The sequence below is a fragment of the Lepeophtheirus salmonis genome, chromosome Z, assembly GCF_016086655.4.
Source record: "Lepeophtheirus salmonis chromosome Z, UVic_Lsal_1.4, whole genome shotgun sequence".
NCBI lineage: Eukaryota > Metazoa > Arthropoda > Copepoda > Siphonostomatoida > Caligidae > Lepeophtheirus > Lepeophtheirus salmonis.
In genome coordinates this window covers 6,586,303-6,613,760 of record NC_092584.1, presented here as the reverse complement: position 1 = coordinate 6,613,760, position 27,458 = coordinate 6,586,303, and the positions used below count along the sequence as shown (strand labels likewise).

Here is a 27,458-nt window from a genome sequence, read left to right as displayed (position 1 = left end):
AAGGTTGAAAATTTAAAAAAAATATTTTAAAAAGAATTTGCCTTCAATTGAAACATTCACATGCAAGCATACAAGATCAATTGAAGGAATGAATGAGATTTTCTTTTAAGACGTTATACGCGATATGCTTCAGAATCTACAGTTGAAATTGTATTTTGTGCATAAATTAGTGACTTCAAAACTTTTGTCTCTCATCATCAAATGAACAAATACATTATTGGATCTTCACGGAACTTCCAATCCTATGAAAAGTCATCTGTAAGCAGTGCAATTACGCAATTTACTTCCAAAATGTAATGTATTTCACATTACTAGTTACTTGCACTTGAAAGGAATATGTTTCTTTCCAATATTACCTTCTGTGTAGAGTAATAAGTTACTTATTACCAGGCTTATAGATCAGAATTTTTTCTGATCGGCGATCAAATTGCGATATTATATCGCTGATCGTAGTATCACAATCGGTCCTGATCTTTATATCGCAACAGAAAAATTGCAATCCAATACATTTATATAAAATTGCATATCACGTAATAGTGATGTTGTTCTCGAGACCGGTCATTGTATTAAAACTGCTCTCGAGACAGCTTTTTTATGGTTTTGGTCTCGTCCCAGTCATCTGGTAATTAGTCAAATAAGTCAATAAAACCAATTTCTAAATATCTCTTATCTACTCCCAGACTATCGCCATCATATTAGTTTTTTATAATTTTTAATATGAATTTTACGTAGTAATAAATTAATTTCTCTTGTCCTCAATGAAACACATTCTCACGCTCTTAATTATTTCAAAAGTACTTTACAGCCAAAAATAAAAAACAAATACGCACACAACATTTTTGTATGGATTTAAAGTACTTCGCATTGAGTGGATATTTGAGTTAGATATTATGTTTAACGTTACTAGCTACAATCAAGGTTAATAGTATTTCCATTAATCTTGGCTGCAATGTGTGGTGTGTCAACTAGAAATGACGCTTGAAGTTCTTTTTCTCAAAAAAGTGTGGGATAGATTTATATTCTTCAACTAATTATTTTCCATTTTTTATAATGAGTTATTTTGATTAGCCCTGCAAAGGCCCCGTTATTCCTACTTAAAGATTGCAAAAATTTACGGTCACAATAAAATAAAATATACATATGGGGTTCTTGTTTTAATTTCCTTATTTGGTGCGTCAAAATACAAGCAATATTGAGCAAAAATCACGATAAGGAAAATATCTTAAATTATTTTTTTTACTTTTTTGATAACGTAATTATACTATCCTTGCGAGTTGATGCTAGAACTGATTAATGAAGAGAGTTTCTGAGTATTTAATCTTCAATGAAACACCTAATTTAGAAATTTTTATTGAAGGAACTCATCCTCTTTAAATTATTTGAAGTTCGTAGTCGATATTAAAGAGTGGGAAGCTCTTTTGACTTTTGTATATCTCAACTCATAACTTGAAATACAATTTATTGACTGTTCGTTCCTCTTTTCCCAACGCCTTCCAATGAGTCCCCTGAATCCCTTCATTTCAAATTTTGCTCAGACTTCTGACAAATATAATAGTATTATCATTTAGAGGAATATCAAATAGTTAGGATTTAAGCCACAAATTGAGGACAGTGATTCCTTAATTCTAAGCATATAATAAGTGTTTATTAAAACAGTTGAGAGGATGTTTCTGTATTCATAATTTCCTTGATGTCCTCAATGTTGGATTATTCTGTACTCATTATACTAGATTTTTCTTTTTGGCGGAAGGTCTTTTTTTTGCACTCCTGTATAATATAAATTATGCATAACCGTCAACATTAATGCCGGAATGAAGTAAAAATACGGTGTTGAAGAGAAGAAGAAAATGGATGAAACGTACAGAAGTTGACTTTTGATTTCCTTTATTTTTGTCATTTCAAGAATCGAATGACGTTATTTTGGATCCTTTTGGGTAATACTTCTTCGTAATCATCCATTTGATGTTCTGCGTTTTTTAAAATATACTCAATTAAATATATATTACTAATGAGTCATCGATCTTTGCTTAATCAAAGAAAAAAATTCATATGGACTATAGTTTACGATTATTGAGCATTCAGATTTTCATATGTATGTAAAGTCTTGAAAGTGGTTCGATAAATCTGTGCAATAGGATAAATTATTTGTACATTTTGGTTTTGTGTTCATAAATTTCATCTGAATGTGTTATACTCATTACACAGGTTTGAATTTTTGAACATATAATAATTTTTTCGATCCAAAATAAACATTAGGATCGAGATAAGAGTGATTCAACTATTTTTTAAGTTTTTTACAAATGAATTTTGTACAAAACTGTTTTAAATTTTTGTTAGTTCAAAATGTACACCATCTACATTTTTGGTCTTTTTAATTTAAATATCGTTCATATAAGGAACACCCAATACAATTGAAGCACCTTTCTTTAACTCTTTATGATGATGAGGTAGGTAGAGGACTTGAGGAAGGAAGCTGATTAAATTTAGGACGGAGCTCGAGGTAAGAAAAGGATTCAAGGTTGAAGGAGAGTATGGGGTAAACGAGATTGATATAGGTAGTAGGCTTAAAGAGTGTTCCATAAGTTCTTATACAAAACATTTCCTCTTTTTCTCACAATTGATTAGATGAACTATATATTCATTCTTCTTGATATTATTTCCTTTCTTCTGTTAAAAAAGCTTCTTCAAATAAATTATCTTCAGTAATTAAAATTGTTAATTCCTTATATTAAATACTATTCATTTAAAGCCTTAACGATTTAATTTCTTTACTGTTGGGCCACTCACTCATTCTTACCATTCCAGAATGATGAGAGGAGAACATAAATACGTGATATCCTTTTATTCCTTTTATCTTTCTTAAGTATTAAGATATATTTTTTCCCCAAATTCAACAATTTAACGCCATTTTGTATTGCAGACAATTTTGGAGACGTATTATTTACTACTTCAATTAAGTCATCAATGCAATCTATACATTGCTGATTTTTAAAAGGTTTATAAGTCATTCCAAAGCTGTGATCGGCAGTAAATTTGGATAAACTCTACTAGAAAATGAACAAAGATTTTATCCATTTTTCACAACATTACAATGTATGATAAAAGGCCCATAATAATGAAATTATTGTTCTGACCTCTGAAATGCAGTAAAAAAATAGATGACAAATAAAAATATTATTGAAAGAAATCCCTCACCAAGGTTGTCGGATTGAATTTCTGGTGGAGAAGCAAAATTTTAATGCATTATTTCATGGTATAAGAGTAATGCAGTACAATTTGTAGATATTCCTTCTTCCACTACTTTATAAATGTACTTTTTCAACAATATCTTTCATAACAAAAATCCTGGCATGATTGAACATATTTCTGGTATAAGATGAATTTACTCCAATGACTTGGACAACCAACAACTTTGAAGTCTGTATGAGAAGGTAACCTTTCGAGGAATAAAAACGCCATGCTCATCATGAGGTTTTCAAGAAATATCTTGATACCTTCCTGTCACTCATTTTATTGTATGGGTTGTTTGATGGATTCTCAATAGATCTATTTGATTGGCAAACATGCTATGAGATGCTTCACTTCAATAAAGAGCTTCTTCCTGTCTTCTTTCCCCCCCATTCAAGAATAATGTCCAAGAACATACACTTCGAGAGAATCTTTGGAAATTGTCGTCATTTCCAAGGACTAATCCTTACAAAATGTAACTTCTTGGAGGAAAGCCCAATTAGAGCATGGACCCCTTTGTCCATAAGATTCTTGAGTCCCTAATAAGTAATTTACAATTAGAAATCGCATCCCATTTTGCAAAAATGCGGAAACAATCCCTTGCTCTTCCTTGTCCACGCAAAGAAGTGTCACGTCATGATGAATAGGTCGAATATCGAAATAGGAGGTGGTAAAAATGTTGTAGGAAATAATTTATAACGTTTGGAAACTTAATAATCATCATAATGGTATCTCATCGTATAAACAATACTATAATATTGTTCCTCTGGGAGTAAAGCTAGATCGGATCAACTCGCTTTATTTTTATTCAACTCCGTTTTAATAAATATCTGAGGCTATAAAGGTGACCAATTATATTCAAAAGGTCAAAACGGGGCCAATTGGGATTAACATTAATTAATGGAAGGCTCTAAATTATAGTTAATATTCTTGAGTATCTCATCTCATCCCTCAAATTTGAACATAAATCACATAATGGAACACATATGCCTATAAACTATTTGGCCTTTAATATTTATTAAGTAAATAAATAAAAGTGGATGATTTTGGACTATTTTCTCTTTTTTTTTTTTTTTGCGAAAAGGCTGTGTGATACAGGAAATTTAAATTTATTAACAATTAATTATATTTAATAAATTTATGTACTTTTTTCACGATCTGTAATTAATAAAAAATTAAGCATAACTATTTCGTTATTTGTTTATGAAATTCTTTTAGAATAAGAAATTGGAATCATCCATAAAGATAGTGTTGGAATTGGAACTGGAATCGATAGAAAATTTTGTATTGGTACATACCTATATCAACATTGGAGCAATTCCAGCCTATATGTCGTTGCTAACACATGGACTGAAAAGTCCATGGCTTAACGAAAAAAATACGATTTTTAGATATACTTGAATGAAGGAAATAAAAATCCTAGAACTATACTAAATTAGACCTATTCAAAAATATACATTTAGGGATCTATGTATGTCCTATACTCCTGCCTCATCGGCCTTAAAGTTTTTCTAAAATGTCCTTTTTGGTAGTTTTTAAACAAAAAAATGATAGATAAAACACACCATAGAATGTCAAAAATATGTCAAACTAAAATATAACCATTTTTGAATAGTACTTTTTATATATTTTACAATCTAAGTATCAAGATTGCCCAGTAGAATTATGTCAAAATGAGATATCTCTGTGCGTGGACGGGAATACTAGAATTGTATACTCTTTCCGGGACCGGTAATTTCATTCCCCGTCTTTTCATTCCTAGAAATTTCATTGCCAGTAAATTCATTCCGTGTGAAATTCATCCAAGGGCCTTTCCTTCCCACATTGAAGAGGGATATATAGTGACGTTTTATGTTTCTAAAGTAGTTAGAAGTTTTTGTGTGTGTAGGGCTTTAGAAGGAGGCCTAAGCAGTCAGGACTGGAGATGAGTGATGAAAAGTGATCGAAGGGGGACGGATATGAGGGGTCAATGCTTAAGGTGACCTGCACCCCTACCCAAATTAAGGAATTTTTGCTTTTTACTAGAAAATTAAATATTTTATGTTATTTTCCAAAAATTTTACATTTGAGTTGTTTTTTCCAAAAAATTTAATTTTATTGTGAATAGATGTGGATTTTTGAATTTTTTTCCCGAAAATTTAATAATTAAAATTTAGTTTTTGAATTATTTTCTCAAAAAAAAAAATTGTGTATGAATAAATAAGGTTTTTTGAAACTTTTTGTATTGTTTTTTCAAAAAACATTTAATTTTTTATATTTTTTTCTCCAAAAAAAATTTAATATGCGTATTTTTTTTCCAAAAAAAAAATTGCGGATTTTTTTCCATGAATATCAAAAAATAAATCCTTCCTCCGCCAAAAAAAATATATAATCCTGCAGATGCTTCTGGATATAAATGATTTTAAATTTATGGTGTATATGGATTAGAAATGACGTCATGATAAATCTTAAAAGTGAGTAGAAATTGAATCCGGATCAATGGATGATTTTTATAACTTGGGAAATACAAATAAATCCCGTCACAACACTTCTTCCTTTTTATTTCTATAAAACGTATAACGTCACTAAATATCCCCTTCAAAGTTGGAATGAAATGTCCGGGGATGAATTTTACATGGAATGAATTTACTAGGAATGGAAAGGCAGCAGGAAATAAATTAACTAAATTTACTAGGAATGAAATTACATAGAACCCTTCTTTCAATGCTATTTCTCTTATACCTCCCCATTTTTGTATAAAATATATCAATGTTTTCGAAAGATTTTACACTTATCTCAATTTCTTATTATATAATAATTTTACTATGTACTACCAATTTGAAAATCAGAATGAAATACATTTATATTATTTTATATATTTTCTTAGACTTCTATAAATAAAAATGTAAAATTGAGACAATAAGTTATTGCATTAAATATATTTTAAAAAATTAATATTCTGTCAATAACTATGTGTTTTTGAAACTTATTTAAAAATAATATTAAATATAAAAAATTTCTTTCAAAAAATTTAATTTTACGTATCCAGCTGTGGATGAATTAAATTTTTCTGCAAAAAAATTTAATTTGTTGTTAATAGTTGTGTATTTAGGAAATTTAGCTCCAAAGATTTTTTTTTTTTTTTTTTTTTGAAAAGCTCTTGATTTTGGAATTTTTTTGTCGCAAATAATTTATTGTTGGTGTCTCTAAAAAGAAGGCAAAAAACCCCGTAATTGTTTATATTCCTTTGACTATAGCTTTACAATGGCCTATCGTATAGTATTGATATGGGAGAATACCTAAAAGGGGTAACATTTACCTATGGGCACATATAAAAGGTTAATAACATATTTATATACTTTGAAGCACAGTTTATTGGCTTTGATTTGATACCCATATCAAACTTATATATATATATATATAATTTTTTGTAAAAAAATATCAAAAATTTATAGAATCAAAGTAATTCATGGACAATGCATTGGAGAAAAATTATTCTCTTTAATTCAATGTGCGTAGGTTTGCACCCCAATCAATCCCACAGAAAGTAATGTACTTTATATTAATGGACTTCACAAAAGATTACTAGGTTAGTTGGAGTAATTGAAATACTATAATGTTTATTTATACTTAATCAGTACAACTCCATCTGACCAATTAAGGAATATTTAAAAAAAAAGTTCTACAGCTATTCACAAAATTACATTTTTAGGAAAAAAATTTCAAATATTACTTTTTTGGGGACAAAATTTGAAATTTGAAATTTTTGGGAAAAAAATTTGAAAAATTAAATTTGACAATTCTTTGAAAATTTTTTTGAATATTAAATTTGTAAGAAATAAATTTCATCCATTGTTATTCAACAAAAAATTAACTTTTTGGAAAAAAAATCAAAAAATCCAAAGCTATTGATTATAAGTTTTCCTTGCAGGTGTTTCCGACCCTTCATTGAATGCCTTGGTAACATCATAAAAATGTATTCGGGAAGCTTTGCAAACTCAAGAATCTCCTTGGGTTTGTACCCGGGGCGGAGGCACACAATAATGGCCGCACGGCGTCTATATTCGGAGGATATCTTAAGGTCGGTCTATTTTTTCTTATACAGTTTTTTTCAGTTGATGAGCACAGTTTCTCAGGGTTGCCAAGGTATAAACTCTTTACAAATTTCAAATTCCCACCCTGTAAATTGCCCATATTATATAGAAATACAAAAATATAGTGACTCTTTTAATAAAATATTACTAAACAATATTAAAATACCATATGGAATCCAATACTATGTAGGATTTTAGTATTATGAAATATTTAATTCCTTTTAAAAATTGTGAAGAAAGGGTATGCCAAAAATAGTCCTAGAGTACTTTAAAAAATAAATAGCAGTTGGTATGATTAGTGTTGTGAAAGTCCTTATTTATTTAGTCCAGTCCAGTCTTAGAACCGGCTCGATCAGTCCTTGGGACCGGTCTTAGAGACTCAGGGGTTTTACAAGATTAGACTTTATTTTTTGGCGGTGGCCAAAAAATTTCAAAAATCCATAGCTATTCTCAAAGAATTAAATTTAAAAAAAAAATTAAATGCACAACTCTTCACAAAAAATTTGAAACATTAAATTTTTTTCAAAAATTCCAAAATCCACAGCTGTTCACAAAAATTTTTAAATGTTAAAATTTTTAAAGAAAAAATCCATAGCTATTCAAAGAAAAATTATTTAAAAAAAAAAATAATTTGACATTAAATTTAAATATTAAATTTTTTGAAAAAAAAAAATCCAAATATTACATTTTTGAGTAAAAACAAAAATTTCTTTATTTGGGAGGGGCCACAACCCCTTTAGCCCACTTTGAGGACGCCCCTGTAATTAAATAATAAAAACAAAGTTGATTGGAGTAATCAAAGACTGAACTTTATTAGTGTTTTCGGATTGATTTATTGGACTGAACTGTACCTAACTGAGAGTTGCTGGACAGAACTCAAGTCTTCAAGCCCAAAATAACAACTGACACAGCACTAGGTATGATTGACTTATTTGCCTAACTACTATATGATTTTGGATCTCTGTCTTGTTATTTGAATTTTGAGTAAAGGTAATATTACGTTAAAGGTAAGAAAGTGTTATGACACATCTTTACTTTATTGTATTACGCAACCTGTCCTTATAATTGGTCCAAAATTAGCGGCTAACATTTAGCGAATTCTTACCAACTATGGTTTTATTTTTAATCAATAATTTGGTGAAATTGTTCAGAGCTTAAAATGAGCTAATTATAATTCAACCATTCAACGTTCAAAATAATGCTCAGAGAACATAATAAGGAGAAGCTAACATCAAAATACGGTGTATATTTTTGTGTTCGCGAGATATTCAATACAGACATGGATAAAGAAACACATTAACCAATGAAACAGTTATACAACAGTTACATTTTTTCAATGGCTTAACGGTTCATGTAAAAGTTTGTATGGTGATGATGATGATCTCATTAAATAAACGACTTCATCATGAAATTATCTCATGATGGCACTTCTTAATTTATTTTTAAGTATTTAATTTGTATTGTAAATGTAGGAACATATTAATACGTTATTATAGTGTTAATCAATCCATTGAGTAGGGTGTTTGTGATCAAATGTAATTAGAAACACTTTATCCGTCAGATGTTCACTGTGTATTATATCAAAAATAGCGGAATAAATACGTACATATAACTTTTGTTCAAATATTTTCTCTTTTTCTACTTCGTTCGTTTCTTCTTTAACTCTTATTTGAAATCATTCGTAAGGAGAGTTCTTAAACCTATGCATCCATGTGTGTCTGAGTGTCGGATAGTAGTATATTTTCTTTAAAAAACAATTTTTTATTTACAAAATGATTAAAAAAAAGTGTCGACGTCCCTTAAGGAGTGAGATCCTCTCCATTCCAAGCACAAATGATCCAAAGTGTTTATGACACATCCTTTCCTCAACAACATGTGTTTAACATACCCTTTAATCCTTGGAGTAGTGTTTCTTTCATCCATTGGGGAAATGATTCCACAAGGACGGAAATATACTCCTATCAACAGTCTCACCTATTCACAAATCATATCCCAAAGAGACAATGCAACACTCAAAAATTTTGATTCTCTTAGTCACAAAGAGCTGATTCTTAACTTTTTGACTCGTTGGATCCGTCAAAGAGATGGATTGAAGGGATTTAATACCAATATTTTTCAGCTAAAGAATCAAGTCCTGAATCTTGTGGCCGACTCTGTGATCGGGAGTCAAAATTCGAATGATCTTATTGACAAATATTTGAATAATGGGTTCGATGATAATATGGCTCGAGTAAGACTTAGCTCAAGGGATTTGAGTAAAGCATCCGCTATTTTTAGTCAAACATATACTTCACTCATAAATAGTGGGACCAAATTCCTTACTTCAACCGCCTCTTTAATTACAAGTCCACATTTCAGCTGGAGAACAACTACAATTCAACCCATTGAAGAAAAAACATCTAATAGTTTTTCCTCTCTATTAGAAAGGGTTCGGGATGGAATACAAAAAATTCAAATGATTCAAAAAGAACAAGAAAGAGTTTTGTCCACCCTACAGAGATATAGGAATTACAACTCATTGAACAATTTTCAAGAGAATACACACATAATGACGACCTCTCTCCTGCACATTCCATTGTAAGGTCTATTCAAGTTTCTTCTCCAAGGGTCCCAGTCTCATCCTCAGATCTTGTTACCCTAGAAAAGTTAATATATCCAGGAAAAGAGACGCAAAAGCTAACAAATCAAAAGGTACTTAAATTCGGGCAGTACTCAAATATTGAAGACAGAACTAAATTTCAAATAGTACGACCAGATCCTGAAAAGTCCGTATCGATTGTAAAAGTACGGCGTAAGCCCTTGGAACAGTGGGAGTTCTTTGAATATTACTTTCCAAAGATCATTAATCAAATTAGATCCAAATGGGTCAAAAGTTCAAGGAGGAAGAGAGACTCTGACTTCCTCCTTTCAAATCCTTTCAAAAATAATCTAAATCAAATGTCGCTCAATCCTATTCTGAGATTCAATTACTCCCAAAGCAATTACTCTTCCTTTATTTTGAAGAAACCGGATGCTGTGCCAGAACTAATAACCACAACCACAGTGTCCCCATCCTCTTCACCTTTACCCAAACCCATTGCCATTCAACATGCAGCTAATTTTCCACTCCAATCCTTTCTCACGACGAGTAGTTCATTACTATTTGGCGTCAAAGCTCCAACAACCTCCATCATTGCCAATCCAAGTAATGGACTAACCAGTCTGAACAAAATGGCCATTGCCTTTGGACTCTCACTTCTTCCTACGTTTGTTATACTATTGCCGTTTATAATTCCCACTAATAGGAGCCAACGAAGGGTTCGGAAGAGGAGGAGTGTGTCTTGATCTTTGTCTATATTATGTCTCTTATACCATTTGAATCAGTATATATATAATTTTGTTAATGATAATGTTATTTTTATTAGAATCAAATGTGGTTTGTTGTGTAATTAAAGCCAAATACACTCTATTTTGTATCTGCAAAAAGGCCAAAATCAGTTGGTAGTCAGTAGATTGTTCCCAACTGTGGAATTATTCTACATATAATACTAGACAATTCGTGACCGGTAATTCCATTCCCTGTAAAATTCATCCTCGGACATTTCATTTCAGTCCTTAAGACCGTCGAGTCTTGAAAAAGATCGGACCAACAAAAAAAGACTAAAGGGGGATTGGTCCAATGACTGATTAGGAAATCAGTCATTGGACCAATCCAACACTACTAGTTTGTTTTTTCTTTCTTTTTGCTTTATGGAAAGGCATAGATGGTTTTTTAGCATTTTGATTTTCAATATGAACTTCATGCCCCTCAATTCCCCCTCGGAGAAGACATTTTATTTCATAAGGAAAATTATAAATCTTGCTTAAAGGGTAAAAGAGTTGTTGGTATGGATTTTGAAGTCAAATTATAATTTTAAACTAAATTAATCTTTTGAATATTCACAGTTTTGAAAAATCTGGGCTAGCTTCCGTTTTTCTCTGTATTGCACTTCTTCACAAGGAATAGACTAGTGATGGGATGAATAAATAAAAATAGCACCCTCCCCCCAAATTAAAGAATTTTTGCTATTTTAATATTCCAAAAGTTTGTCAAAAAAAATTCTCTTTTTTGTAAACAGCTGTGGATTTTGGAAATTTTTTATGAATAGTTGTGGATTTTTGTAAAAAAAATTTATATTTAATAACTTTTTTTAAATTATTTTCTAAAAATTTAGTTTAATTTAATTTTCGGGTTTTTTTTTCAGAAAAATTTCAAACACCCCCCTTATAATATAATCCTGTGGACGCCTTTGATTGCGAAATGGTATTATTTGAATATGATTTAAAATATTTTAGAATCGGAAGGGGCATCGGGGATTTTTACTAGAATCGCGTTGGAATAAACATTTGTATTTTTGTAGGAATTGTCTCATCACTAGCGTAGACACTTAATTAAATAAATTCAAAACTCAGTAAGCTTTATAATAAAATTTTAAACAGTTACTTACATTAAATGGGTAAATTTTAGTTACCCATTAGTGTAAATTAATTATATATATCACAGTTGGTACTTCCGGCAGTAAAAGGCTAAATTAACAAACAAACAAAAACACTGAAGTGAGTTAATTATCCCTCTATGTTTTCAATCAATTATCTATAATGATCAAAATCTTAGATATTTATAGTTGGCGCGTTTTTTGGAATTGGTAGTCTGAATCTTTTCCTAAATAGATTGAAAATTCGTGTATACTCTTATAAGACAGAGTGTTACCCTGAGGATTTTTTGTGGATTTATAATTGTAGGTCCTTTTTGGACTCAGAGTAAAATTGAGAATGGACATCTGATTAATTATAGGAAATGTCCTTGTTTATATCATTTTCTACTTCCTCCATTATCACAGCTGATCTAATGAGACGTCATGAGCATTAGTCTTTCTCTCCTTCAAAACATTCTTCAAATTATTACGGATCATGTTGATTTTCGGTTTCTATTTTATTTTAACATTGGAATTTCATTATTAATTATGTATAATAGCTACAAGAACCCAACTCCCTGTCAATATACGATAATCTAGTTTCAAAAAGTATTTATTCGTAGTTATATGAACATATACAATATACATACATAAGGCAAAAAAACAAAAAAAAAAACTCTCCAAATTATATTAGTTATAAAAAAGTTTATTTAATGAACCAAAAAAATTCAAGCATTTAGTTAAAAAGATATTAATAAAAAAATTGTGCATACAATGCTTATTCAACATGTGAGAAGGATCGATCATGAGTGGATCCTGACTCGAAGATTGATAAAAAAATGAGGGCCGTTCATACTGTCTGATCACTTTGTAAGCACATAAAAGGAATTTATTAAACAATTAACAAAGTACCCCTTAAAACTGCGTTCATTTAGTAGTTTTTTTTTGTTGTTTTTTTTGTTCATTTTTATTGTTCTCTAAATTCTATAAATTTTTCAGAAATGAACGAATGAACAGACAAACTGTGAACAGGTGCAAGTAAAAATCGAACGTTACTAAAAGTCATCTTCATCGAAATCAAACATTTCTTGAATACCATTTCCGATCATATTTAATTGAACAATATAACGAAGTTTATTTAGCTTCCCGAAATCAATCATGCTAGCAAATGTTCTATAACTCTGAATCGTGAGCTTGAGCCTTGGTAAGTCTTCTATCCTAAGATTTTCCGCTTTGCACAATTGAAGTAGTTTTAGCTTTAGCTTATCCAGTAATTGTACAGCATCATCAAGTAATTTATGATCTTCGGTTAATGATTCCGAAATGGGGGCGTTTAAGCGTAGATTCATTTTGTGGGTTTCACCCATGTCATTATTGATGTCATTAAAAAGACTAGCTGTATATTCATCATCTGGAATAGAAAATAAGATAATATTTGATGAAAATGGAAAAAATCGATGGAATATTATAAATACTTACATTTAGCAGACTCCATCTGCAAAACAGAGTAACACTCTAAATGATTCATTTCAAGAGCTATTTCACTCGCAGTCCCATGTACACTATTATTGACTGTTCCATTCTTATTGATGGCAGCTCCAATGCGAATAAGATATTTGAGCATTTCTAAATTACCATGATATGCGGCATGGTGAGATAAATTTGAATAACCATCCATGGTGATTTTACAATTGACATCTGGAAAAGCACGAATAATGGCTCGAAAGAGTGATGTATTATCCGAGATAACGGAATATCTTAAAATATTTCGCAGAGATGAATTTCGGTTAAATCCTTGAAAGTAAGAGCGGAATTCTTCCGTTGGGAGACTGAACAAACGAGGATTCTTTATGGCCATGGGAAGTACACTCAACAATTCTGATGATGTCACGTTCATGATTCAATCAACCTACCACAAACAATACTGATGTCTGAGGGTTTGGATTCATCAGTTTATATACGTTAATTAAGCACTCATTTGTTTTATTAGCAAAGTAGTCGTTGTGCTCAAACTTTTGACAGTTTCGATAGATTAATTGAAACATTCTTGAACAACATATGTAAGTAAATATTCTTTAATACTTACATTAACAGTTTATTGTCAGATTCTGTAGGACACTTTTAATTATTTAATTTTCTATTGATAAAAATAATTTGTTATTCATTAAACTTTCCGAAACTGTCAAGAAAATTAATACAATTCCGACGCAGGGCATTTTTTGGTTTGAGATTTAATGTTCTGTTAAGATTTCTTTAATTATTTACCAGATTTATACTTTATTTTAATCTAAAAGCATCGATTATTTTGCAAAAATGAATTTGATCAATACGTTCCAAAGGGACCCTGGACTCCAAGTATAGCCCGGGATTACAAAATATTTTTATATGACTTCAAAGTGTTAACTAATCTTACCTATTTACTCTTCAGACATTTTAACCTCACCAGCAGTGCTGATTATAGAAAGGAAACATTTGGACCAAGCCCTGCACTTGATTGGGGGAGGCAATGGATAGCTTTTAAAATTTAATTATTTAGATTATAATATAAATTGTTGGAAAATGTCATTTTGAAAATTAAATTAGAATTGGTTTGAGCGGCGTTGCCGGGAAAATAAGAAATTAAAATTAATTAAGACCTTTAATGTTTAACCCTTAATGGAAGAATGTTCCGTATTAGGACATATGTTTGCAACAGAATAAATAGGTATATATTATCACTATACATCAATGAAAATTTGTTAACATCATATCTAGTGAATATATTTACTAGTTTCATTATGCTACTCATCTTGTTAGTCAACGAGAAAAAACAGAAAAAATCATCATACGTAGACAAGTCCATGTGTTTAAAAAATACACGTTGGATGCTTCTAGATTATAATGAATCATGGACAAAATAATAGATAATTATAAGTATGTTTTGCATTTAATTGATGCCATGATGTTATGTTTGAATTATTCATCCAAAAATTGCATTAAAATTGATTTTTCTCAATAATATATTAATTTAAATATATGTACGTTCTCAATAAGGAACATTCGACGTACGAAGTTATTCATTTTTATTATAAAATTTGATGGCAAATTGATGTTTAACTATTTGTTTTTGTTTTTAAACTTCAGGACTACTTCCAAGACATTTTTAAGGATGTAATCCAGAATCGCCACCTTCGTTCTACAACCATTTAAAAAATATAAAATCCCAGAAAACGAAACAGAAGTAACATTGGTTCGATGGTTTGATAATAAAATCGTTAATTTAGTTTCATCGTTCGCCAAAGCCACTTTGTAATGTGAAACGATTTGATAAAATATACACAACTGTTCTAGACGTGCCTTGCCCGATATAGTATGCAAATATAACAAGTCTATGGCAGGGGTAGATATGGCGGATTACCTACTTGCGCTGTTTATTATGATTTCAATGCAAAGAAAATTTACCATAAGCTAATGTATCATTTCATTGATATGGCTATAGTCAATTTCTGGTTGCTATATAGACGCAATGTTCATTTCTTACAAGTAACAGAGAAATACGTAATACCTTTGTCGGCTTTTAAACTTTCTTTTCCCTTTGGTTTGATGTGGTCATGGGAGGCAATCAAACGTGGACGTCCAAGATCCCAAAACACTCAACAAATATAAAGAAAAGAAGATGTGGTATACCTTTGAAAGAAATTCGCTTTATAATGTGGATCACCTGCCTGGAATAGCCAAAAAACAGAACCTCTGCAGAAAGGATAATTGCAAAAAATGCAATATAAATCTCTGTTTTGAAAAAAATAAAAAATAAACTCAAAGTAGTCAAGTAGTTATTAAAAAATGGAGATATAATTAAACAAGCTGATAAGTTAACTTAAGACTTTTATTTAATTTTCAATGGTATAAGAATTTGACATTCTAGAGGAGGAATGTTCCATATTAGATTTATAACTTACATAAATTATTCTTTCAAAGATAGTTGTTTCACATAACAAAGATGCTTATCAATTGAAAAAAGCTTTAAACAAAATTTAGGACCCGTATTTCCTAATTCAAGCAGTTAAGGGATATTGTTGAACAATTATTGAAGAAAGAGTTGTTGGGGCTTGCTCGTAGACTTTGTATTGGAGAAAGATTGCTGTCACATTGACCCTTAATCCTGACCTTGGATTTTTTGGTAGATGAATTGTCTTTATTAGAACTAAATAATGACACCAATTTCTGCTCTATATCTTAATATATTTCAGAGTTATTGTCAATCATGGATATTATATTAAATACAATATACATTGAATTGAATTGAAGTCCTTAATTTATATAAATTTATAGACTAAAGGTTATAAACTCAGCAACTCCTAATTTTATCTAGATTTTTATCCGCCAACTCAAAATCTAACTTTTTTTTCCAATCAAATGATTTGTTCCCAAAATATGAAAACTATAAAATTTCAAATAGTCATTTTTTTTTTGTTCCTTTAATTGGTCAGATGGAGTTGCACTGATTAAATAATAGTAAAAATTATAGTATTATACTAGTACAAATCCGCTATCTTAAAGATATCCAAAAAATGGAAAATATTTTATTTATATTTAGTTTGTTTATGTTAAAATTCAAAACAAACCGATCTACGATAAAATATAATTATATAATAGGTAAATTTCTATTCTAAAACCTCCTTGTATATAACATTTTATGTTGTTTTCTTCCCAATTGGTGTAAATATAATCAAACCTGCACCACCTTTTGATACTCTTGAAAATGCAACATGTAATCGACCATGTGGAAAATTTTATTTTTGGTACATATAAAGCAATTTTGTCAAATGTTTGACCTTGTGATTTATTTATTGTCATTGCCATTGCTAACTTCCCATGTTCCTTCTTTATCCATAGTAAAGATACATACTAAAACTAACTCGCTAATACTTTTCTTCCTTCATTTACCTAATTCCCATCTTTAATTCGTATTTAATATACGTTCTCCCTTTTTCCGTTCGTCCAATACTTTGTTGTTGTATTTCTAATTTTTTTGATGCATTTTCGAATCTACAACTCAGACCTTTAAAAAACCTTTGAGCCCCGGGGAATTGATCTAGTTTTATGAAAAAAATCAACTTATTAGCGAAAAAAAACCCAAAGCCCAGGCATTTGGTCTGATCAGAATGAAACATAGCCTTACGTACGTAACTCAGAATTCTAAACAACTTTTATTTTAAATCTAAAGTATGTTTCTATCTCCTTTTTTTTTTAAAAATAAATGCATTTTTATCATTGTTTTTCTAAGGAGGACGTACATCCCATATAACTAATTTATATTATATAGGATTTACTCAACTGTCTGCCCTAGGAATTGTCATTGAAGTCCATATACCTACACCCATTGAGTTCAATCGAATAATTTATCCCGAGCACGTTGTCCATTGATTTACTTCGTTCCATCTAGTCATTATTTTAAAATGCTGTCCAATTTCAACAAACAAAGTGTTTCTGAAAAGCAAAAACATGAAAAAACTAATTTCGAACTAATTGTTACATTAGTTCATTTAGGGGCCAGGGGCACATATTATGAAGTTTAACAATAAATTTGAGCTCGTAGACTAAATTTCATCTTTGTTAAATCGGCATTATTTTTGAGGTGTTAATGTTATCTACAATATTTAGTACTATTTTTCCTCTTGAAGGATTAAGGTAAAAAATGGTATTGCTGACTCCTTTTTTCTTTTTTTTTCTAACAATTGCTCTATTATTTATATTCCAATTATCTGGGAGAACGTCTAGGCTCGAGGATTTTATAGATAGAGTCTAAAATAATAAGGTCGTGTTATAACTTACAATATGTTCTATTGTGTTTTGTTTTTTTTAGCATGTTGTATTGATCAGAGACCTTTAAGAAGAGTTATGTCACGAGATTTCAGCCCTCCCTTGTGACAGATATCAAATGGTCCAAAAAGAACTTAATACAATAAATGAATACTAAAAAAATAATTTTATTGAGCTGAATTATTATGAAAAAATGGAATAATTACCTTAATAATAATTTCTTTAACTTACTTAATTTTGCATACACATTCTTCGTCTTCCGTTTGTAGAAGAATCTATTCTATTTTCTTTGATAATCGCAGTTTACGTTCGTCAATGTATGAGCATTCACATACGAACATATTTAGACACAGTAAAAAAAAAAATATTACATTTGGCGATATTTATAGACGACTTAATTAATGGAACCGCTACTTCAATTATTGAGTTGACAATTTTTTCCATATTTTTTGAATTGATTTACAAAAAGATTTGAATAAAGCCTCAATTTTGGCAAATTGATCCAAATAGTTTTTGGCGCAATAGATTAATTGGAGAACATATAGTTCTTCAACGAATCGTAACTGAAGTGAATTCTCGATGGTTTTATTAGACCAAAGATGGATTTTGGAATGTCAATCCAAAACTAATCTAAATATATATATATATATACCATTATAAGAAGTTTTATCTTCTATTGTTGATGAAATTAGATTCATGTCCACTAAGTCTATTTCTCTATTTTGGGAAGTAGGAGGTTCTAAATAAGGATTAAAGTGTGTATGATCCTGAAATTGTGGAGATCTTTTTTTACCTGAAATTCGAAATAAAAATTTTTCTTGAGATTTCTTTAATTATTAAATTTTATTAGTATCAGCATTGTTTTCCCGAATGAAAATGGGTTTGTTGGAGTTTTTGGTGAGCCTTGGAACTTTAGGTTTTAGATGTTTAAACAATGTTGGAATGGCTTGAGAGTTGGAATTCCTTATTTGTTCAAAATGTTTAGAGCACAATTGAGAATTATATTATGGTTTCCAAAGATTTCATTTCATTTTCAGGACCCATTGCCTTGAAAGGAATTTGTCCTTTGGAAATGAAAAAAATGTCCTCCCCTCAGCTCAAGAACAATTCCTGTAATCACCGGCGTCCGACAAGAGGGTATAGTTGGGGTATATTAACAAAATATATCACCTTTGTAGAGTTCTTCACCTAAAATATAGTATTAAATTTTGAATGTTTTGGGCCATGACTTGAACCTATGAGAAAGTCAGCATTGTCAAAGGGAATAGCCAGGTGACGTAACTCTACTTATAGGACTCTGGTATTTATAAATTGTATTATAAATTATAATACAATTATTACAATAATATGTAAAAGTACGCAAGATAATTTTGAAGTATATCACTTAACCTCTTCATAGATTTATTTTTATGTTGATTGAATTTGAATGATAATTATGGACACAAATAAAATATTCAAGTATCTAAAAAAACAACTAAATAAAATGATGAGTTCTAAAGTTTTAATAACTACTATGATTTTATATATTAATATACTTTATTTTTTTCCTCGATCTGCATGTTTGGATATCAATGATAATTAATATTTAGTATACCTTTAATAACAATTTGTGATATTACTTTAATTATGATAAGTTTTAATATGTTTAATTGAGGATTTATTTTCTATATGTTGGGATTAGTTTATTTGAAATATATATATATACATATATCAATTATTTGATAAATCATCTTTTTTTAAGAAAATCTTTAGATGGTTCAAATTTCAAAAAATAGTATTATAACAAAAGTTACTATTTAATTGAAGTAAGGATTTTTATAAATCACACCATTACTCCTAATGAATCATGGAATTAAGAATAATGGGGTGACTCATATAAATAATTACTTTATTTATATGATATTTTTGTACGTTTATCCAATTTTACAATTTTATATAAAAAAATTTACCTGCCTATCATTGCTTTGATTTCAAATTCATTGCAATACTAATTGATTCATATTCAAAACCTCAGAACTCAGAATTGTATTGAGTTATAGATCTAAAATTGTATTTCTATGTAGGACTATTATCAATAATACCACATTCCAAATTTGACTCAAATCCGTTTATTAGTGAAAATTTGTCATGCAAAGTTTGTTTTTATGACTTTTTATCGAGTTTTATATATTTATAATTTTGTAAGCCTTTCTGTTTCTAATTTTAGTACTGATTAGACTTTATCAAAAAAATATAATGTAAAGGATATTTGAGATATAAAAAATATATTCTTTTATAGGTTTTTACCAAAGTGAATAAGCTCAGCAAAAATATATCTAACATCGAGAACGAAACAAAAATAACCTTCTAATTAAATTTGATCATATGTTTTACTCATATTCACATATCATAGCATAAATGTATCTTCACGTTATTTTTTCCCAGGTGGAAATAGGTCTTCCTTCACCTAAAGTCTTTTGCAATTCATTTTTTTAACTTCCATTATAGTAAAGAGGCATGGCGAACACAATAATCCTTCAAAGCCTAAGTTTGTGAGGCAACATTTAAGTTAAAAATTCACGCTTCATACTCAAAGATTTCTTCGAGATCTCTTAACTCTGAAGTGATCCCGAATTTTGATAAAACTACTTTAGCTTTACTTTCGAGCACTTCGAGGAATATACGATATTGGTGACAAAAAATGTTCAGGTACTTCCCATTATTACTAAATACGAATATACTTTGCTCGCGAATGAAGTTAGCTTCTTACTATAGATGAGGATTGAACATTAATTTTTGAAGGATAAAGTGGGATTCTTGGCCTCGTTAATTACAAGCATTGAGCTTGTAATGAAACTTTAAAATATGACGGCGAAAAATTATTTTGTGACACTCTGTTTTTTTGTTGGGACGATTTTTCTTCGTAGCCATATAAGCTTAGACAAAATTTGATGACGTAAAGTTGTCATATTTTAAAAAAATTATCGAAATGGATGAGTATTATCCATGCTGATTTTACAATTGATATTTTGAAAGGACCGAATGATGGCTCGAAAGAGAGACGTATTATATAAGAGAACGGAATATCTTAAAATATTTCGAATAGATCAATTTCGTTTAAATTCTAGAAAGTAAGATCAGAATTCCTCCGTTGAGAGACTGAACAAATGAGGATTTTTTTATGGGCATGGGAAGCACACTCAACAATTCTGATGATGTCACGATCATGATTAAATGAGGATAACACAAGTGATACATACTAATGTCTGGTTGTTTGAATTTATCAGGTTATATACGTTAATTAAACACTCATTTGTTTCATTAGCAAAGTAACTGTTGCTATGAAACTTTTGACAGTTTCAATAGATTAATTGGAACATTCTTTAACAACATACTTAGGTATTTATTTGTTTATACATTAACAATATAATGTCAGATTCTCAGAGACAAATTTTAATCATTAAATTTTCCATGATTATTCATGAATCATGGAAAATGAATCATGGATTATTTCATGAATTGATTATCCATGAAACATTTCTAAAATTTTTTTTTGTAATTTGTATTTCTAAATATTATTTTTTAAATATTCAAAAAACCCTACGAACGCCCCTGGTAAGTATATTGAAAGTGAGTGTTTGAAGAAAAATAAATAATTTGGTGGATTAAATATATAAACTATTTAACTCATTAGAGTATAGTGCTTGGTTGATGGATACCAGTTCCTCAGTTTTAAAGTATGGGAATTGGTCAATCAAGACAAATTCTTTATCATGATACTACGTGTTACCAGTGGGGTCAGTTAAAATCCATGGACTATATATGTACCATTAACAAAAAAAGAATAAATCTAATTTAATTTAATTAAATTTTGAATCTTTTTTCTTAATAAACTTAATTTTGATTATTTTCTTCGGGTTCCAGACGTTTTTGACAGTCTTAGGATCACATCGGTCTGCATAACATTGTCCTTTTTGTGACTTCCGCACGTAGCAAAGTGGCAACTTTTACACGATTCACTTGATTCATAGTTATAAAATAACAACAAAACAAATTTGAAAAAATCAACAGCTGAGACTCTTAATTATCGTCTCCTGTCTGAAGTTTTAGAATAGACCAATGCAACCTCGAGATTTGAGGAATAGATTTGAGTTGACAAATGTATTTATTTAAAACCCAATCAATCGAAAAATCCCCTCAAAAAGAGACAAAAGAATCGAGATTTCTGCTTTCTTTCGTGCAGAATACACACCAATAGAGATCTGAAACTTTAATAAACAAGTGGGCAGACTATTATTGAAATTTGGTCATAAATTAATGAATTAAAGAAGGATGAGTGACGGGAATTAATTTATATTCAGATATATTAAAGCATAAACAATTAGTTACAAAACAAAAGAAGCCTAAGCACTCCAGCTTAGATAAAAGTCGATAAAATGACACTTGAACTTTATTGACGAATATCTATTCGAGCACTCCAAGCAGTTGGACGTTTCAAGGACCTCCGTCTACTCCGTCAGCAAACTCGAAACTTTGAAGAGGAAGAAGGACTCTTTCAAAAAAGACAAACTGACTGGACCCAGGGGAGTAAAAGAAAACAGCACAGGTTCAAGTTCATGACAGTCCATGATCTTGGGATTTCATACCCAGAGAGCTATAAAAAAGTGAGTGGAAAGAGCCTTGTGAGGCTGGAGAGAACACTTTTGACACCAGCAATGAAATAAACATATCTCCTCCGTTGTAATAATCTTTTGAATTACTCTTTTGAGTTCTTTTGAACTCTTTTTAACGAATCATCTTTTATTTGGATGAGGAATGATTGACTGTTTACTGTTCTCACAACATCCAGAACGACAAATGATTGGCCACATAGATAAATAATGTCCCCATGCCTTTAAAACCAAGTTTCTGGCCAGAATCATGACCTTTGGGGCATTAGGATCAACGGAAGTGTCAGGCTCCCATCTTCTAAGAGCCAAAGGAGAGGGTGGGTGCTGATAGGTACTGTGAACTCCTGTCTGACCAAGTGATACCTTGGACGAAAGCTGAGGCCAAGTGTCGAGTTCCTGTTTCAACAAGACTCAACCCTGTCTCACTAGGCCTGTAAGACCCTTAACTTGTTGAAAGAAGACAAGGTGGCATTTTGGGATCCCCAGACCTGGCCCTCTAACTCCCCAGATATTAATATAATCGATTATTTATTTTAGAGAGAGTTAGAGAGGAAATTATCTGCCAATTCACACAACATCATCGACTCATTAAAGGACTTCATCATCAAGTCTCCCGAAGATGACGACCGTTTTTTTTCTATTATTAGGTCAAGGAAAACTCATAACAGGTCGATGAATGATTGACGAAAAATATAAAAAAATGATGTTCTAATATAAAGCGGACACAAACTAGTGATTTATATTCATATTTTTTTAATTTTTTTTTTGCACCGAAGTACAACAACTTTATTCCAACAGCATAAATATCCCAAAATCAATAAAAACGAAATGAAAAAAACAAACAATAAAAATAGAAAACAAAATCAACAAATAATGAAACTTAAAAAAGAAAATAATGCCCATGCCAACAGTCTAGGATGTTTATTAGATATTTAACATGACTATTGGTAGGGTACTTTTTGTGCATTTAAGTTTATAAAGAATTGTCAAAACTTTGGAGGTAAAATAGTTTATTTAATCTTCGTCAGGACCAATGTAAAGAGAGGCAAAGGTACTTGGTCTTCAAATTATTTTATATTTCTGGTATATAACTTCTATTAATTTATCTCCATATATTCTTGCGTACTATAACATTCTGATAAGAAGTGATCAGAAGTTGAGGTTTCACAAAAGAAGCAAAATCTATCCTTAGGAGCCTTCCCATGTATATTTCTAAAATTAAGCGTGTTTGTCATAACTCTGTATCGGAACCAATATGTTGACAATTCAACTAAATCTTTGTATAGAGCCCTAAAAATATTCATAACTGGAGCTGACTCTTTGAATAAATCCCTCTTTCTATTATTTGTCTTATGTATTGACTTTTTAAAACTTTAATTATTTAATATGGATTGCTGCCATGTCATTAAGGGAATTATTTTTGAGCCAATGTCCATTGTTTGCTTTAGAAACTTCATTCAAAAATATACCCCTGGATTCAAAATCTAGATTAATACTTTTGTTCTTTTATCTCGAAATATGTCAAAATGTAATGTCTGTTTTGATTTCTATATTATTTCTTAAAAGTTTAGAACATGCGTTTATCCATCAATTCTTTGAACTATGCAAAGAATAGTGTTTTTCACAATATTTTAATTGAGAGCTGCCCAATCCTCCATAGTTGTTAGATCAGGTAATTTGCTTCATCGTGATCCTTTTTTGGTTGAGCCACAGCAGAAAGTTTGGGGCACAAATCTTCTATCCTGTTTACATATATTTAATTAGGGGGTGTAATTCTTCAAAAATGTATTATTTTAGGACGGATACAGGAGTTCCAAATATGTATCCGGCTGAGTAGGATCCTCCGGACAAGATATGTATACCTAGCAGAAGTTTTCCTAAATATTTCTTCGATTTCTCTCAACTTTTCTATAAAGCAATCCTTCATGATAGATATTTTAGCCCGAAGGATTTTTATTTTAGTTACTACCTTTATTCCTAAGCCGGCTAAGATATTTTTTCTTACATCCTCCAAAACTATCATTATTTTTATTCACAATTTTTAAAATGAATTACATATATATATATGTTACCGTCAATATGTATAATTAGGCATTATGTAGAATACCAAGATATTGCATATAGTTTGCCTGATGCTGTCGGGCAAACAATATAAAAATGAATTTTTGTATACTATACAATCTATATCTATATATTACATAGTTATTATATAAAATGCCCAGTTACTCTTTAGGCAAAGTATTAAATGTTGACAAAATGGGATTAGAAAACTTTATTATAGATTAGGCATTTGAAATAATAAACCTTATAAATATATATATTATTTTCCGAAGAAAATGATAGCAAAACTGGGACTGAAAAGGGAAAAGCTGGAATGATACTAGTTATTATAGTATTCGCACAAAACTATTCCGACACTCTGATGTTACCCACACATACATCTTTCGATTAAAAATCTTGTTACATTCAGAGAAACTGACAAACAGAATATTACTTAAATTTTCCTTCTAAGGATACCTATATTCATTTGGTCTTATTACGTCATAATGTTTAAGAAGCCAAATACTCATGGTTTCTTCTTAATGATTGCCTTCGCTTTTTCTCTTCAACAATTAGCATTTGATATGTAGTTTCAGACAGAGAAACACTATTTTTATTCACGTTGGTTCTTACTTGAGCAAATTCATAGTAGAATCGATGTTGCATGTCAGACTGGAGTGCCTAATGCTCCAGCACTACGACATACGGGCACTAGAAATCACAGGGGGAAAATATTGGAAAAATACTTTTTCAATGAATGATGAAAATAAATATATTGCATAAGTTCCAGATAAACTGGGGATAGGGGAGTTGTGTTAAACGCAACTCTATCCCTAAATACTATTTCAATTATCTGGTTCCTTTGTCTTATTTTTCTAATACAGCCATCAAAAGTTATCCTTATAAGTTTTAACTTTTGTCTGCTTGAATTTGTATTGTTATTTACAATTTATAACTTATATATATTATATACTTTGCCGACATTTGACCCCGGCATTATATATAAATTATAATACATAGCTAATGTATAAAATGTCATTTATTATATAGTTTGCCATAGACCATCAGGGATTATATAATAGTATAACTTATAAGCCTGTTCGTTCCAAGGACTCATGGGGGATGATAACGAAAGTGAGATGTAATGTCAATAAACTTACCTATTCCTAAATTCCCTAAAGTGAAGATCGCTTAATACGTGCACCAACTACAAAACAACTATAAAATTATTTTAACTCCAAACACATTAATAACCAAACAAAAAACACAACAGAGATTAAATTTTTACATATCGTTTACTTAAATTAGGTATTATAGTTACAAGAACCCAAACCTACGTCAATAAACGATTATCTAGTTTCAAAAAATATTCATTTGTAGTTATATGAACATATACATTAGACAAAACATATAGAATAGCCTTCTAAATTATATTAGTTATACAAAACCGTGTTGTATCCAGGTTTTAAAATCAACAATTTAGTCATAAATATTTTAATATATTGCATACAATGTTTATTCAAAATATGAAAAAGGAGCGATCATGAGTCGATCCAGATTTGGAGATTAAGCAAAAATGTAGTGCCCATTCACAATTTAAGCACCTGAACGGAATTTATGGAAAAATTAATGGAAGACATCTTTAAAATGTGTTTATTTAGCCAGAGTCATTTATTGGTGTTCTTTATTTTATTTCTTGAGATAGTTTTTCTTTGTAGCCATCTAAATTGTGACAAAATTTGATGACATATAATTGACATATTGTTTTTAAAAAAAAGACAAATGGGCGGTAAGAAATAAACAAATGAGCTCCTGAACTGAATTTTTTCAAAAATGAACAAATGAAAAGAAAAAGTATGAAAGAGTCCGAGGAAGTGTCGATCATAAATCGATCTTTATTAAAAGTAATCTTCATCGAATTCAAACATTTCCTCAATACCATTACCAATCATATATAATTGAGCAATACGACGATGTTTATTCCGCTTTCCAAATTCAATCATGCTGGCAAAGGTTCTATAACTCTGAATCGTGAGCTTGAGTCTCGGTAAGTCTTCCATCCTAAGATTTTCCGCTTTGCACAATTGAAGGAGTTTTAGCTTTAGCTTATCCAGTAATTGTACTGCATCATTTAGTATTTTGTGATCCTCGGTTAACGTATCCGAAATTGGGGCATTTAAGCGAATATTCATTTTGTGGGTTTCGCCCATGTCATGATTGATGTCATTAAAAAGACTATATGTATAATCGTTATCTAGGGAAGAAAATAAGATAATATTTGATGAAAATGGAAAAAATCGATTGAGTATTATAATTACTTACATTTAGCGGACTCAATCTCCAAAACAGAGTAACACTCTAAATGATTCATTTCAAGAGCTATTTCACTGGGAGTCCCATTTACATTATTATTGACTGTTCCATTCTCATTGATTGCAGCTCCAATGCGAATAAGATATTTGAGTATTTCTAAATTGCCATGATATGCAGCATTGTGAGCTAAATTTGAATAACCATCCATGCTGATTTTACAATTGATATTTGGAAAGGCACGAATGATGGCTCGAAAGAGGGATGTATTATCCGAGAGAACGGAATATCTTAAAATATTTTGAAGAGATGAATTCCGATTGAATCCTTGAAAGTAAGATCGGAATTCTTCTGTTGGGAGACTGAACAAACGAGGATTCTTTATGGCCATGGGAAGCACACCCAACAATTCTGATGATGTCACATTCATGTTTCAATGAGGATATCACAAATGATACTGATGTCTGATGGTTTGGATTCAACAGTTTATATACCTTCATTAAACCCTCATTTGTTTTATTAGCAAGGTAGTTGTTGTGTTCAAACTTTTTATAGTTTTGATAGATTAATTGAAACATTCTTAAACAACAAATGTAAGCAAATATATAAATGTTTTATTCATTTCCAATATATTGTCAGATTCTGTAGGATATGTTTGAATTTTTAAATTTGATGTACGATATAAATTGATTATTCATTAAACATTCCTAAACAAAAATTTTATTATCAAATTTCAAAATATTTTTTTTTGTAAATGACCATAGTGTTTGTCGAACTTTGAACAAGTTTTTCTAAAATGAAATAATGCAATCAAAATTTGTAGTATTTAGTTATAGTTAATTTTTCTTCTTTTATGAAAATAAATTTGATCCCAAATTATTTGCTTGTAAAATAGAAAAAAATAGTCTCTAAAGTAATTCCCA

The 27,458-nt window shown here is 30.2% G+C and overlaps 1 protein-coding gene and 1 long non-coding RNA gene across 2 annotated transcripts; one reads left to right on the top strand and one right to left on the bottom strand.

Annotated features, from left to right (window-relative positions):
• Window positions 1-12,738: 12,738 nt before the first annotated feature.
• Window positions 12,739-15,504, top strand: LOC139907332 (uncharacterized). Its single transcript, XR_011783866.1, has 4 exons — window positions 12,739-13,794; window positions 14,163-14,438; window positions 14,489-14,647; window positions 14,858-15,504. It is a non-coding gene; the product is annotated as an uncharacterized lncRNA (long non-coding RNA).
• A 10,419-nt stretch (window positions 15,505-25,923) lies between these two features.
• LOC139907381 (uncharacterized) lies at window positions 25,924-26,971 on the bottom strand. The gene is made up of 2 exons (XM_071893808.1): window positions 26,548-26,971; window positions 25,924-26,479 (listed from the first exon to the last, which is right to left on the bottom strand). Exons 1-2 carry the CDS (start codon window positions 26,963-26,965, stop codon window positions 26,124-26,126), a joined length of 774 nt encoding a protein of 257 aa, XP_071749909.1. The 5' UTR covers window positions 26,966-26,971; the 3' UTR covers window positions 25,924-26,123.
• Window positions 26,972-27,458: the final 487 nt, after the last annotated feature.